The following is a 15935-nucleotide window of genomic DNA, read 5'->3' as shown; positions in this document are numbered from 1 at the left end:
CATGCACCGAAGGTTGCTGGTTCAATTCCTGGTCAGGGCACACACCTAGGTTGTGGGTTTGATCCCTGGTTGGGGCACATATTGGAGGCAACCAATCCCTGTATCTTTTTCACATCAATGTTTCTCTCACTATCGCTCTCTCCATCCTCCCTCTCTAAAATAGATTAAAACAATTAGTTTGCTCAAGAAGAAAGAGCATCTTTGCCAATCCCTTTGCATTTTACAGGGTTACAGCAGAAAACACAGTTTTGTATCCATTTTTATTTTTTCCTTTCACTAAACACACGAGCAAGAGCATTTTCTGTCTGATCTGTAATCTCCACATTCATTTGGGAGATAGCATCAAGGTCCACAAAGTGGCCACTTCACAATGTTCTTTCTTCCTTCCCCTCCTAGTAGACATTCATGTTCTTTCCCATTTTTTACTATGAAAGCAAAATTAGAAGAAACTTCACTCCTGTGCTCCTCCCACCCATCATTTGATTGGATTTATTAGGATTAGAATAAAAGAAAGAAATTACTAACTGTAAGGATCCCAACACTTGAAAGACCTTTGAGGATAGATAATTTTATTTTTTTTCTCTCCCTCCTCTCTTTTCTACAGCCCATCCTCCTCCCCTCCCCCTACTACACACATGACATTTGTGTGTTTGCCCAAGGCAGCAGAGGGTGAATCCAACTGGATTATTTCCATAGAGTCCCAGATAAGATATGGAAAAGTGTCTTTTTATATTGACCCCATTTTTTAATAAAGAGGGTGTGTGTATAAGACATTTTGTCTCTCAGTTGTGATGTGGTCAGCTAGGATAATACATTTCAAGAGATCACCAGTCCACAGGTCTACACAGAAATTGGGAGTTCAAGCAGAGAATAGATATGAAAGGAAGGCTGAAAAAAGTGAGTGCATGATGAAACATATGCATGCCAGTGTGGGGGGCTAACAAATATTATTTTCCCTCCCACCTTCTACCTTCTTCTAGCTGAGCTAATAATTCAAATAACATACAGCAGATTAAAAGGAGAAAATCAAATTTTAATATGTGCCTACAGGGAATTCACATAAGCCTGAAAATTCTAAAGACAGTGAAACAAAATTGGGTACATATTGGAAACAGGAGACGGGGGGAATAGGCTCTCGGACTTCAACATTGAAGATGGATAATTTATAGGTAGTTGAGGAAGAGCAGAACACACATGGCTTGAAAATTCTTGCTGGGCAACCCAGAAACAATGGGACACAGAGGACGATCCGCTACTAGGCTCCTGCTGGGAGCCTTCATATCTAGCAAAATTAATTTAAATTAGGCTAAAGTGATTTCCTTTCTGGAGCAAGTCTTTTCATCTGAACCTCTTGGGCAGGAAAGGGAGAGAGTCAAATGTTCTTTCTGCATCTTTTGTTTCTTAACTAGCTTAAAAACAACACAGTTTTAGGATGGCGAAACATTGGTCCCTTTCACCCACTATAGCATTCTATGCATTGCCAGCTTAGGCTCAAGGGAGTGCATAGACAGGTGACTTCTACCATAGCCTGGGATGAACAAGCTGTTTTCCCAAAGGCGCACATCAATTCCAGTCCTAGAAAGCAACGTGGGTCATTATTAGCTTTGTTATCCTTTTGTCAACATTTGAGACCATAGTGTGTGTGTGTGTGTGTGTGTGTGTGTGTGTGTGTATAATTACATTTCACTTATATTAGAGAGTTTAGTATAAGATCTCAGTCCATATATTTCTAGTCAAATTTCCACTTTGGAGATTTACATGCTGATACTCTTGCTCATAATCTAATCTAATAATAGACAAATATGCAAATTGACCATACCTCCGACACACCCATAAGCCACGCCCATAAGCCACACCCCCATCCAATCAGAGCGAGTATGCAAATTAACCCAAACCAAGATGGCTACAGCCACAGAGAGCAAGGTTTCCTAGGTAACAGAGGAAGCCAAGCTTTCTGCCAGCCGTTGCAGGCCTAAGCCTCCACTCAAGCTACAAAGTTTCAATTATAGAAGGTAAACAAATTCAAACAAATGGCGGCAGAATGGAGCTTGAGAGAGCAGGCCAGGGTTGTCGCCGGCAACAAGGGAAGCAAAGCTTTCCACACACCCTGGCCAGGCCCATCTGCTTAAGGCAACAAAGTTTCAATTATAACCCCAACACAAATGGCTTCGGGCCTCGGAGGGAGCCCCAGGCTTGGCTCTGCTCCAGGCTACAAAGTTTCAATTGTAGAAGGAAAATAAATTCCAGATACCAGGGCCTCCGCTTGCGTTGCCAGGGGGCGTGGCCGGCCTGCAAACCACCACAGGCCCCTCGCTCAGGCCGCCCCATGCCCCAAGGGAACCTCACCCTGATCAGGGACACCCTTCAGGGCAAACCAGCTGGCCCCCACCCCTGTACCAGGCCTCTATCCTATCTAATAAAAGAGTAATATGCAGATTGATCATCACTGCAACACACAATATAGCTGCCCCCATGTGGTCAACGATCCTGCCCCCATGTGGACACAAGATGGCCACCACAAGATGGCCAGCAGGAGAGGGCAGTTGGGAGGCACCTGGCCTGCAAGGGAGGGCAGTTGAGAGGGCCCAAGCCTGCAAGGGAGGGCAGTTGGAGGTGATCAACCCTGCAGGAGAGGGCAGTTAGGGGTGACCAGGCCGGCAGAAGAGGGAAGTTGGGGGCAAACAGGCTGGCAGCAGAGTGGTTAGGGGGTGATTAGGCTGGCAGGCAGAAGCAGTTAGGGGCAATCAGGAAGGCAGGCAGGCAAGCAGTTGGGAGCCAGCAGTCCTGGATTATGAGAGGGATGTCCGACTGCCCGTTTAGGCCCGATCCCTGGGATCGGGCCTAAACGGGCAGTCGGACATTCCTTGAGGGGTCCCAGATTGGAGAGGGTACAGGCTGGGCTGAGGGACAACCCCCCTCCGTGCACGAATGTTGTGCACCAGGCCTCTAATTTTATTATAAAAATCATATAAGAATTATACTGTAATTTTTCATGCCCACCATTGGTTGTGTTGTTTCTGGGTCCACTTGGGCCAGATTTAGATACAGGTCGGTATCAGATGTTATGTGTAACCAGCCTTTGTCTGGAGCTACCACACTGTTCATTGTTTGTGGCTGAACAATGAACTATGAAGGGATTAACCGAACAACATAGACATAACATGTTGACACAGACAACAGTGTGGTGGCAGCCAGACAGGAAGGGGGCAGAAAATAGATAAAGTGAGCAAAGGGTGGGGGGATGGTAACATATGCAATAGTGTCAACAATAAGAATAAAGTTGAAAAAAGAGCTATGTGGAAATAAAAATGTCAACAATAATAACAAAAAAATGATAAATAAAATAGTGATAATAGTAATAGCAAATAGCATATATTGGCTCATACACAGAATTAAGCTAAATAATATACTTACATTGTCTTATTTAGTCCTAACAAAAATTACTTATTTCCACCCAAGAGATATAGAAGAGGAAAATGAGGCTCAAAGCTTAAGTTAACTTCTGTCATACAGCTAGTGAGTAGTTGAGAGTCAAACCCACACCCTTGCCATGCAGAGATATTCAACAGGGGGTATGTTGCCCTGGGGAACATTTGGTAAAATCTGGAAATGCTTTGGGTGCTACATCTTGGGAGGGAAGTGCTACAGGCATCCATGAGCAGAGGGCAGAGGTGCTGATAAATTCCCTCCAATGCCCAGGATAGCCACCCCCAACAGAAAATTATCCTTCCCAAATGTCAAGAGTGGTGAGCAAGTCCAGAGTCCAAGCACAAGCTGTGAAATATGCCCACTGGGAAATTCTGAAAGCCTAGCATAGGGGTGCTATCTCCAGCTTCCCCACCGTGAGCATGTATTTCTACCACATGAAGGGTGCTATGTTATCCAGGTACGCTAAATCCTTGAGAGAGAACATTTCCTACCTGCTACCGTATCAGACAAAGCTTTCTTTATTTTATCTTGAAGCCCAGATTAACAACTTAAAATTCTTTGCAAAATGCACCGTTTAACAAATGTCTGTGTCTGGCATTCCCTTAGTTCTTTAAATATTCATGGGGTAGGTTTCACTTTACAGTCATTTACAAGGTGTGGAACACCTAGTCCAAAGAAGTGCCATAATAGCCTGGAAACATTTGCCTCAGAGGAAATGGCCATGCCTTAGAAGCACCTAGTTCTTCAGCATCATGTACCAATGAAGCATTTGTGACTCGAAGAGATACCCTGACCTCACTGACTTGTGTCATCTGTGTGTGAGAGAGAGACAATGCCACTGGGGCTAGAATTATAACCTCCAGACCAGTCAAGGGAGTGAACTTCTCACTCTCTTGAGTTCAGGGATCAGAAAGAAGACTACAAAAGCAAGATGCTTTATGTACACGAACCGTCTAGTAAGCACCTGACACTGCTTTAAAGATCAGGGGTATAATGATGATTCAAAATAGCAATGTCCCTGCTTTCAAGGCACTTACTGATTACTGTAGGTGACAGATTAGTCACATAATATCACAAGGAACGTGCCAACACCTACAGCCAGGAGTTAACCTGACAATGGGAATCTTAGAAGAAGGAATATGTGGCGTGCTCAGTCCCCTGGCTGAATGGACACATGTTAGTTGAGGTGGGGTGGTGGGGTGGTGGGTGAGTGGTAGAGGGTGGTTGGAGAGGGGTGCTTGCTGTGCCTTGTGTCTGGAAAGCATGTTGGGATAAGTTATTTTGCTTCAGTGGAAATGTGTTAAAGTTTGACTGCAATCATTACCGTTCTTTCTGTTCTGACACATGGTGCCAAAATGCTCAAAATAGCAACAATGGTCAAGCTGTTTTTAATTACTTGCATTATAGATCCAGAAGAAATCATGTTCTAAAACACAACCACTCAATTTCACCATCATCTTGGTTAATAAGTTAGAATTGAAATAAAGATTTTTTTGCGTGTGGTATTAAAAAAATATCTTCTTTTGACTGTGCAAGGGCACAACACTTGCTTTAACACAATGATAAGGTAACAGACCCGTTTTCTCCTCCAGTTCAAACTTACAATTAATTCAAGATGAAGAAGGATATTAGTTGAGCTGTAGTGTGAAAGATCACTGATTTGCTAGGGAATCCATTGTGAAAAAATTAAATTGCACTCAGATGTTTGTAATGGGTGGTTCCAAATGACCTTTTTAAAGAGAGTTGATAACTAAATATCATAATCTAAAGCACAAGCATACATGCTGTTTATCCATAAGATGTGAATTATTATGTTTTTAAGTTAAATTTAGGAGGTGGCATTGCTTAATAGATTATATAGGTTTGGAGTATACAATTCTATGATACATCATCTGTACATTGCATTGTTTGCCCATCCAGAGTCAGTTCTTCCATCACCATATATTTGACCCACTTAACCCTTTACCACACCTATCCCCCTTCTCTCTGGCAACCCCTATACTGTTGTCTGTGTCTGTGCGTTTTTTGTTTTTTTTCTTCTTTGATGCTTTCACTTTTATATCCCACATGTGAGTGAAAGCATATGGTTCTTAACTTTTTCTCTCTGACTTATTTGGCTTAGCAAGATATTCTCAAGATGCATCAACGTTGTTGCAAATGGCAGCACTTCAACCTTTCTACGGCTGAGTAGTATTCCATTGTATATACGTACCACATCCTCTTTATCCAGTCATCAAGCGAAGGACATTTTGGTTGTTTCCATGCCCTGGCTAAGATGAATAATGCTGCAATGAACATAGGGTTGCTGGGTTATATGGTAACTGTATTCTTAATTTTTTGAGGAGCCTTCATATTGTTTTCAGTAAGGGCTGTACCAGTTTACATTCTCACCAGCAGTGAATGAGGGTTCCTTTTCCTCCACAACCTCTCCATTATCTTGTTGATAATAGCCATTCTAACATGCGTGAGGTGGTATCCCACTGTAGTGTTGATTTGCATTTTCCTAATAGCTAGTGAGGTTGGGTATCTTTATTGACACGGACATAGATAAACCAGGAGCATGCAGACTGTGTGTTATGTGCCATTGAGCTCCGCCTCCTGGCGACTATGAAAGAGGGATGCCCACACTGTCCTGCCCTCAAACCCTGCTCAGCTCAAGTAGACTCACGTCTACGGCTCCTTTTAAGAAGTCAATCCATCTCATATTAGGTCTTCCTCTTTTCCTGCTGCCTTCTATTTTCCCAGCATTATTGCCTTTTAGCAGAAAGCCAGACATTTAAAACTGTTTAAAAACACGCTCCCTCCTGCCTTCATTGCCTGGGGCTCCAGACCAGGGGGGTTATCAGCTGTCAACATTGCTTTCCAACACAGACACTGCTTTCATTTAGCCTTCCGACCCCCACTGCGTGCAAGCTGCAGAGCTAGAAACAACAGAGTTGTCGCCCTGCTTCCTTTGGCTGGGCTCTTGGTTCCAGTGCACCACAACAATGTGTTAGGAGCGACGCGGGGTGGTGCAGACAGCAGTGGCTGCCCTCAGCACCCAGAGCACCTCCGCAAGGCGGGCTGTCAGGGAAGCCCACAGGGACGAGTGCTGTCCACGGAATAACAGTACCGATCAGGCCTCTGTGGGTGTTTAGAAGGAAATCCTTTCATCTCTGTCCGAGAACAGACCCGGGAATGGTCTGTGGCATCTCCTTAGTCACTATTAAAGTGATGTTTTGTACATTATACCAAAAGAGGTTTTAACAAAACAGGTTCACCAGGTACACACACACAGAGTCAAGATCTGTGGTGTGAGTGCAAGCAAAGAATGTGGGATCAACAAAATCTTTTTTTTTTTTTTTCTGGGTTAGTCTGACTAGGAATTTACCAATATTATTGATCATCTTAAAGAATTGGCTTTGTTTTTATTTTCTCTATTCTTTTCCTGTTTTTAATTTCATTCATTTCTTCTCTAAATTTTATTATTTCTCTTCTTCTGTTGTTGTTGTTTTAGGTTTAAGTTACTCTTCTTTTTAAAGTTTCCTAAGGTGGGAATGGAGATTACTAATTTTAGGTATTTCTAAAATTTAGATATTGCTCTGTTTCAAATATAAGAATTTCATGTATTAAATTTATCTTTAATTGCTGCTTTTGTTACCTCTCACAAATTTTGATAATTTATATTTTTATTTAGTTAAAATTTGTCTTGAGACTCTTTCTTTGACCTTTCTATTATTTACAACTATGTTGTTTAATCCCTAAATAGTTTTGGATTTTCCAACTATCTTTTTGTTACTGATTTCTAGTTTAATTTCAATGTAGTCTGAGAATATATTTTGTATGATTTTTATTTTTTTAAACTTCTTAAGGTGTATTTTGTAGTCAAGAATGTATTTTATCATAATGACTGCTTCCTGTGAGTTTGAGAAGAATGTATAGTCTGCTGTTTTGGAAGGATAATTTTAAGAAAATCAATTAGATCCAGTTGATTGAATATAATGTTCAAATGAATTATATTGTTAATGATTTGCTGTCTGATGGGTCTGTTAATTATTTATAGGTGAATGTTGAGCTTTCCAAGTACAATAGTGGATATGTCTATTTTTCCTTGCATTTTATCAGTTATTGCCCTATGTATTTTGATGCTCTGTTAGGCACATAAATGTTAAGAACTGTTTTATCTCATTACTTCTTCAGGTATTCCAATTGTGCATATGTTATACCTTTTGAAATTGTCCACAGTTCTTGAATATTATCTTCTGCTGTTCTCCTTTTTTTTTTTTTTTCTTGTATTGATGCATTTAGTTTTTGCTTTGTGTTTCATTTCAGGAAGGTTCTATTGACTTATACACAAGATCACTGCTTCTTTCTTTGGTTGTGTCCACTCTAAGGATGAGCCTATCAGGGGCATTCATCATTTTTGTTACAGTGTTTTTTATTTCTAGCATTTCTTTTAAATCCTTCTCAGTGATTTTTCGCTGTACTTAAAGTACTCATCTTTTCTTGCATGCTGTTTACTTTTCCCTTTAGAACCATGAAAATATTTACAATGCTCCTTTTAAATTAACTACCTGATCATTCCAACATATCTGTGCCATCTATGTCAAGTTCTGGTGATTATTTTGTCTCTTCGGACTTCATTTTTCTTGTCTTTTGGCATACCTTATAACAGTTTGGTTCAAAGGTAGACATGATAAGTAATAGAGAGTGAGGCAAATAGACCTTTAGTGTATGGTTCTATGTTAATCTGGCTTGTGGTTGGGTTTTGTTTAAGGTTTGCTGTCACTGCAGATGCCAAGGGCTTTAATACCTTCTAGTGTTTTCTGTCTATTTATTTGTGTGTCTTTAGATTTCCCTAAGAACTCCTTCTTACAACTTCCCAGCTGTCATCCCCTGTTGTTACAGTGGAGCCCTGGTTATGTGGTGTTAAGGAGTGGTGGAAGGAAATCACCTCTGACTTTATGATTATATTTCACTCTTTTAGTGAGGATATTCCTGGGCTACGACCTTCATAAGATTTATTCACTTTTTACCCCTTATGTGAGACAGGAAGGCTACAGGGGGTGAAGTCAGGGAAATGCTCTTTTCTCAGGTGAGATAAGACTCTGGTAAAGTAATTTTTCTCTGAAAAGTAGGCAGTGGCAATGGAGAACATTTTGCATGCATTTCCAAGTGGTTGTTTTCCCCCTTCCCTTGTCAGAGACATGAGATGATTTTTTAAAAATTGTTCTTTGTGTGAGAATCTGTTGTGGGTCTGTATCAGAACCTTACCTCAGATTGCAGCCTTCAGGTGATTGCACTCTAGCCCACTTACAGATTCCAACAACTTATTAAAATGACCACTTATGTATTCCAACCAATTTATGTCTCTGGCAGATTCTGCTACAGGTGAGCTGATCTTGACTATTACCCTCTGTATGCACTCACCTGTCCAGATTTTAGAGTGGTGTTTTTCCCTGCAACCTGAAATATCTGATGGATATAAGAATAGTCATTGATTTTCTATTTGTTCAGCCTTTGTTTTTATTGTGAAGACAGGAATGACCAAGCTCTTTGTTTGTCAGAACTGAAAACTGGAAGCTAGCTTTAAATTCATTTGAACCAACATGTATGGAATATCAGTTTGAAGGATTGCCAAATCATCAGGGTTTTTTTTTAGTGTCCCACATTTCAACTAAATCTGGATAGGAAGACAAGCAATTTAACCCTACCAGACCTGAGGCCATGAACCTAACTTCCCCTATACCTGGGCTCCTGAGCATTAAAGAGAAAAAAATCAACATGATATAGAAAACTGTTAGTTGCATGCAAACAAGTGGTTAGAATAAGATGGAACTTGGAGACATTGTAGAAAATAGGTCTACCTTTCATCTAGCGCCAATATTCCACCTTTGTGTGCCAACCCACCCAGCAGGATGAGCCTTGTTTCACACAGAGGTACTTCTTGCAACGTGAGCACCAGATGTTGCTCTTCACCTTCTTGCATGGATTGTCTTTGTAAGACACTCCAGGATTTTGCTTGTTGTACCTGGAGTGCTTTTCCATGCACACAGCACAGATATGATTAGACAATGTCCCAGGGGGAATCTCTGGAAAATGATTGCCTGGGGTCATCCGTTGAGGGCAGGGTTCCTTTTGTGGGTGGCGGTGGGCTGATGTCCTGTATCCACCAATAAGTTGCAGGCACAGTTTCTGAATATATCTGGTGAAATAAACTGGCTTTTTTGAAGCAGCTTGCTGCTTTGAAGCATACAAGATATAAGAATTATAACTGGCCCACATAAAAAAATTTTATGAAAAGCTGCTGGAGCCAGTGGTAATGATGACGAGACTGGTTAAGGCGGGTCATCTGGTCATTTTTGTCACAGCCACCCATATATTTATTATAGTCCTTCACCAGCTGTGGCATCTGTATTTCTTGCACACTGCCATCTTTATTTCTTCTGTTTATTACTACATTTTGTGCTGGATCGTGGTAGTGGTAGTTCGAAATAAATGTGATGGGCTTTCTATCCTGCCAAACTAAACATGTTACACTTTCTTGACATAGATAGTGACTGTCACTCCTAGCAAGTTTTTTTACACTTTTCAGCGACTTAGGAAACTGCTTCCTGTTTTGCTGCAGGGTTCCCACAATTCCTGTGTGTAATTCTGACAGTGCATATTTAGCAAGGGTTACAGAGTTGTAGAACCGGTCCAGGACAAGCACATGAGATTTATTTTCCATTGCACATGAGGTCAGGAGACGAACGACTGTATTTCCTACTGCGCCCACGTCTTTTATAGGCATTGGTACAGCACCAGTGTAGATTTCTGCATTCAAACTGTAGCCAGTCTCACCTTCACAGAGAAGGAAAGATTGATGCCCCACTTTGTGGCTTATCCTTGATATACTGCTTGATGGCCAAGTGGTTTTTGTCGGGATCATCCCCTCATCTAGGCTCAAATGCTGCTTTGGCAGATAGAAGTGGAGAAACTTGGGGAGCAGACTTTCCAAGAAAGGCCTAACTTTATATATTCTATCTGTCTTATTGATATCTGTGTCTTCCTCATCAATTACGTGTAAAAAACTCCAAAGTGTCAAGAATCTGTCTCGAGTCATAACTTTTTGAAATCCGGGAGTAAACCCAGCAAAGTCAGAGCCCTCATTTGTCCAATAATCCCGATAGCTGGGCTTTATACATAAGTATTCCATATGGATCCTCAGTCCAAGAAAAGCCTTCATTTCTTCCACTGTGGCACCCTTGAAATTTTTGGCATTGTAGGAGTTGGGCTTTGCTATATGCAATTGGTGGGCCTGGAGGTTGGTTTTCTCTGTCAAATTTTGCCAGAAAGTATCATCCAAAAACAAGGATAAAAAGTCAGTTGGTTCACTCTCCTCTGTGATAGATCCAGGAATGTTCACTGGGCCTTTTCCATCCTCATTGAAATTCAGATCTGTATTTGGTGATACAAAATTCCTTGTCCAACCTTCATCACCACCTAGATCTCCCCCATCAGCTGTTTGAGGGACACACCCCCCTTCTCTTACTATCGATCTAGCTCTAGATCTATAAGGTTCAAGTTTCTCCTCATCACTCGAACTCTCACTGTCTGTGTCACTTGAACTGGAAACATATTCTTGATGAAATTCTGACTCCTCAGAGTCTGAATCAACCAAAGTATCGATCACCTGTTGGACTGTGATAAGCCTAGACCTACTTCGCTTTCCTGTTGAAGTGCTTGGTTCATCAGCCGCTCGTTTCATTGTGAATTTTCAGAATTTTTTCACGTCAAACCACACAAAGTCAATTCAAACACATGGGGGCAGACATTTGCAATGGCTAACCATGAGGTTTGACCACGATTGGTTGGTTATTTTTAGTTTGTGACGCATTTTTTTTCACATACTAGGCAAAGTACCAAAAATTAGGTACAGCGGTATAGCAGCAGATTCAGAAATTACCGAAAAATCGGTACAGCAGTCTGGTAGGGTTAAACCTGAATCTCAGGTTAAATGCAGCCACTAAAATGTAAATGATTCTTATGAAGGCTGTGAGAAAAAAGGAAGAAGGTTCAAAATAAAAAATTATGGAAACAAATTTGTGTTAATGGATCAAAAGAGTACAATTGAAAGCAACTGTATAATATAACAACAATCTAAGCTTTTGAAAGAAATATTTTGAACAGAATATGTAGTATAAACCCTATGAATAATCAGAATGAGTAATAGGTTGATTCTATTCAAAACATTTATCCTGGATTTTGAAAAAGACCTTCAAGCTCTCAGGATCAATAGTCTCATTCAGGGCAGAAGCTCTGAACTAATGGGCCAAAAGCTAAATTAGGCATTTTGATATGCTAATTAGACCGGACATCCTTCCAGATGAAGCTGGGGCAAAGGGAAATCCGGGTCCCAGGTGCCTGCTGGTGGCCAGAACGAAGCCTGGTCCCGGGTATTGGAGGGAAGCCGGTGCCAGTGCTGGCAGCAGGGGAAAGGAAGGCCTACTCTTGCACGATTTTCGTGCATCGGGCCTCTAGTATTGTCAATATTTACCCAACAGATTAGCACCATTTCTACTTTGCTCAAATTGTTGTCTTTACTATATATTCTTAAAATTTATTTTTCTTCTGATTTTAATTTCTTCACAACGTGTATAGTTGTATACCTTCGCATTTGCATACTATATATCCATATTTTTCTGTGAAATTCTTGTTCATACATTGTACATGAATATCTAAATTCCAAAATCTCTAGTTTGGTTAGCATTCTACAAATGTCATTTCTCAGGAGAGTTTTTATCTGAAGTTTCTAGAAGAGTTACTGCCTGTTCAAGGGCCAGGATCCAGAGAAAGATGATTGGGCAACTGCCTGGGTGAGATGCCATGTGATACTTACCTTGAGGCAAAGTTGTTCTTAATATATCATCTCTGTAGGTTTTCTTTAGACTCTTGTGCTTATGAGGTGTTATAGTCAAAGGTGAAACCAAGAGTTAATAACTATAAAGAGTGAAATGCTCGCAAATTTCTCTTTTTAGACACAGTAAATACTATCTGGTGACAGACTGAAAGAGGAAAACAGTGTGGGGCGGTGGACAGAGACACTGAATCAATGTCCTCCATAATTTTGAGAATGTTCTGAGTTTCATTCAATCAGCATTTATTGAATCCCCATTATTAGTAGTCAGCTACTAATTAATATTTTAATAAAATTTGCCTTGAATAAAACACGCTTGTGTTTATTTTGGCTGTGCCATGGATGTGGATTTAAATGAAAAGACAGACTTAGGATTCTAAAAAGAAGAACCCTCTTGAATGGACCTAGCCTAATCACAGAGAGTGTGGGGCAAGGGTGGGAGAGCATACTCCGTGTGGGAGACATGGGATGCAAATGATGTCTCTACCATCCTCCTGGTCGGGTGGCCAGAGGAATGTTACTGGCAAGTTCCATAACTTGTCAATACCTGTCTGTAGTGTTACAGGCCCGCTGCTCATCCTCCTGCTCAACCTTGTGCATGTGATTCCCCACAGTACTCAAAGGCGGAAAGGCATCCTGTGACTGCACTGGAGAAAATGATGGAGTCAAGCTTTGCTGGCCCCCAGTCATTCCCAGAGGTCCCTTCTCCTGACAGAGGAAGCCAATCTGTCAAACACCACAGGTACAGGTCGTTAATCATGGTGGAATGGGCACATTCATACCATGTATGACTCTGGACAACACATGCCCAGAAATGACAACACTGTTTAGGAGAGATGATTGTTCTTGCTTCTCATGTGGTTCTCCATGGAGTGGATGCTCAAGCAGCTCACAGCAGGTAAACCAAAGACACCAGCAGGCTGCAATGCCCCTCCACAAAGCCTAAAGGAGCTGTTAACAACACCCATCAAAGCTGCAGATACAGACCAGTGAATGAAATAATTGCATTCTGAAAAAAAACACACAAAAAACTATTAAAATCATGATTTTCTTTTCAGCCTGCTTTATCACTCTCTGCAGATTTAATGACTAATTCTTCTCTGGGAAACTGATGTGACATGCTCCAAGTCTTTCACCATGACTCTCAAACAAAGAAACTTTCATGGGGGAAGAATCCTGGCAAATCTTCTTGGATCTGTAAGATCTATTATCAATGGGGTGGCATTCCTTTACAAGCTGACCATAGCAATTGGCTCTTTTGGGGAGAAAGCCAAAAATGATGTTATCTTACAAATTTTATGAAATTCTGAGGCTGAAAACTTCTTAGTCATCTTCTACAGTAGTCACATACTGTGTTTTATACATAAGGAATCCGGAATTCTAAAAACTGAAAATCTTTGCTCTAAAACAAGTGCCAAAGTTTGGGACTAGTGCTGAAGCAGACATTATGTTTATGTCATTGAAATGCATATCCTTGATCCTTATAGAAGTTGTCCCAAGATTTGAGCTTTCTTTTCTTAGTAAGAAATATAGTATTTAAAATTTTAAAAAACATTATGAAGAGATAAAAATTTGTAAAGAGAAAATATGAAAAATCACAGTTGTTCCCATCAATGAAATGTAAATATTGGTTTTTACATACCAGGCAGTGCTTTGCAAACCACCAGGACAGGAGCACACATTGTATAAGGCAACTCTCTTCTTCCTTGCTTCTCAATGGGTCCAAAAAGGATTTAATTGATGCTGACACATTACTATGAGGTTCTCTGTCACTCTATATGAGTAGAGATCGAGATACTAAAAGTTTGCTGTTTTTCAAAAGGTGATCTAAATATTTTTAGCTCAGGATTTAAATATGTTTAGCTATTGGATAATTGCTTTAGTTATTAACTACATATTTTGATTTATATCAATTAAGGAATTTTCAGATATTTCCCTCTGAAAAAACCATTTCAGTTCCCTGGAGCTAATAGAAGTTCTTTAATTAGGGAAATAAGTCCAAAATTACCAGCCTTTTAGAAGATGAATATTTTCTCCAAAACAGCATTTTCCCCTGCTGATTATAATACATGTTAAAGTGGTGTTGCACCCAGTTAAGTAAACTAATTAAGTATAATATTATTCCAGCACGATGTTATGCCATCAATGTTTTAAAGTTGAGATAAAACAAGAATTATAGCTTCTATTGTATTTGCGCTGCAAATACCCTACTCTTACTCCTTGTCTGTTGACATCCTCCCTCCTAAATGTGGCTCCTACTGTGGTTTCTAGGAAATAAGGATGCCTGTCGGAGACCTTCCTTTCTGTTTGGTTCAGTGACATTGCAGTGTTGTTGGCATGCATTGTGTCGTGGTAGATAGGCAAGGACTAATTTATAAAGTGCCTCTAAAACTTTGTAAGTTGCAGTTTAATATCTCAGAGCTTTGTTTTGTAAAACATGCAGGAGACTTCAATGTTTTCATGACTGGCAGCCTGGTAACTGATTTATGTAGCCTGCCAATGGCTCCATGACTTCCCGGATGCTCCCTGGTTAGCAGGCTGCCCTAGCTGGTTGATCAGTAGTCATGGAACTGCTTTTTAAGATGGGCCACTAGTTCATACGATAGACTTTGCTGCCATGCAGTTTGGCTAGCTATGAATAATTAATTTATTGCCATGCCCTGCAAATATGACATAATTGGATAGCTCATTTATGAAACAAAGCTATTAATTCAAAGCATTATTTCTTTTTAGTCAAAAATCTATTTCTTTTTTAAAAAGAAGTCTAGTATGTCATGTCATACTTATTGCATTGTATTTGGCAATGTAAGTCACTTACAGATAGCACATACGTAAGTATTTTTTAAATAGTGAAAGAAGTCTGAGTTTTCAATGATTAGTGGGAGTCTCAAGTTGTCATTTGTGTGAGAGGAGCCAGGGGAACTCATTATGCTGAGCACCTGTTACATGCCAAACACTTCACATACTTTATCGCTTTTAACCCCCGTTGCAATCTTATGAAAAGATTTAAGCACGATGCCCATGCCTTTCTCCACACACGTCTAGTCTTCACCGTTCTCTATCAGCATTGCTCTGTGCACTGGAAGGGCAGCAGGCTCCCTTGTCCTCTAGCTTCTGTCAGCTCAATGGGAGGCACCTGCATGAGATGGAAGGGCCAGGGAGAGCGAGGTTCCAGTACTTCTATCCCTCCCTCCCTGCTTGGCTGCCTCAGCTCTGTCCCTTTTCCGGGGGCCAAAGTGCCTGACAAGTGGCCCTCTCCTTACAATCCCCTTGTCTCTCTATTCTGGTAATAGCTCCCTCCCCTTGGCCCTTAGGTTATAGGAATAGTAACAGCTTCTTGTTGTCACTAGCCCTGACAACAGAAGTATCCTCTATTGTCCTTTTTTCTCAAATACTAAACACACCTGTGTAAATGGCAAAATTTCCCCCAAATGACCCAATTTAGAGTGCCATCTATTTTCCTCCAAGACTCTAACTGGTACCTGTACTTCCCCCAGTGCCATACTGCTAATGATGTACAGACCGGAGATGCACACCCAGATCCAGCTAACCCTAGCACCTAAGCCTGAGCAGCCTTCATACTCCATAACTGCTGCTGGATGGTGCAGACAGAAGCTGGAGGGAGGGA

At 40.8% G+C, this 15935-nt stretch overlaps 1 protein-coding gene across 3 annotated transcripts in view; it reads left to right on the top strand.

Annotated features, from left to right (window-relative positions):
* NRG3 (neuregulin 3) overlaps window positions 1-15935 on the top strand; it is a 1064346-nt gene that overhangs the window by 1040019 nt on the left and 8392 nt on the right. For all 3 annotated transcript variants that reach the window (XM_054729073.1, XM_054729072.1, XM_008149153.3), the window contains exon 7: window positions 12922-13049. In XM_054729073.1, coding sequence (XP_054585048.1) covers window positions 12922-13049 — 128 coding nt within the window. The remainder of the gene's footprint in view (window positions 1-12921; window positions 13050-15935) is intronic.

This window comes from Eptesicus fuscus, chromosome 17 (genome assembly GCF_027574615.1).
Source record: "Eptesicus fuscus isolate TK198812 chromosome 17, DD_ASM_mEF_20220401, whole genome shotgun sequence".
Lineage (NCBI taxonomy): Eukaryota > Metazoa > Chordata > Mammalia > Chiroptera > Vespertilionidae > Eptesicus > Eptesicus fuscus.
Note: the sequence above shows the minus strand (reverse complement) of the source record. Positions and strands in the feature narration are given on the sequence as shown.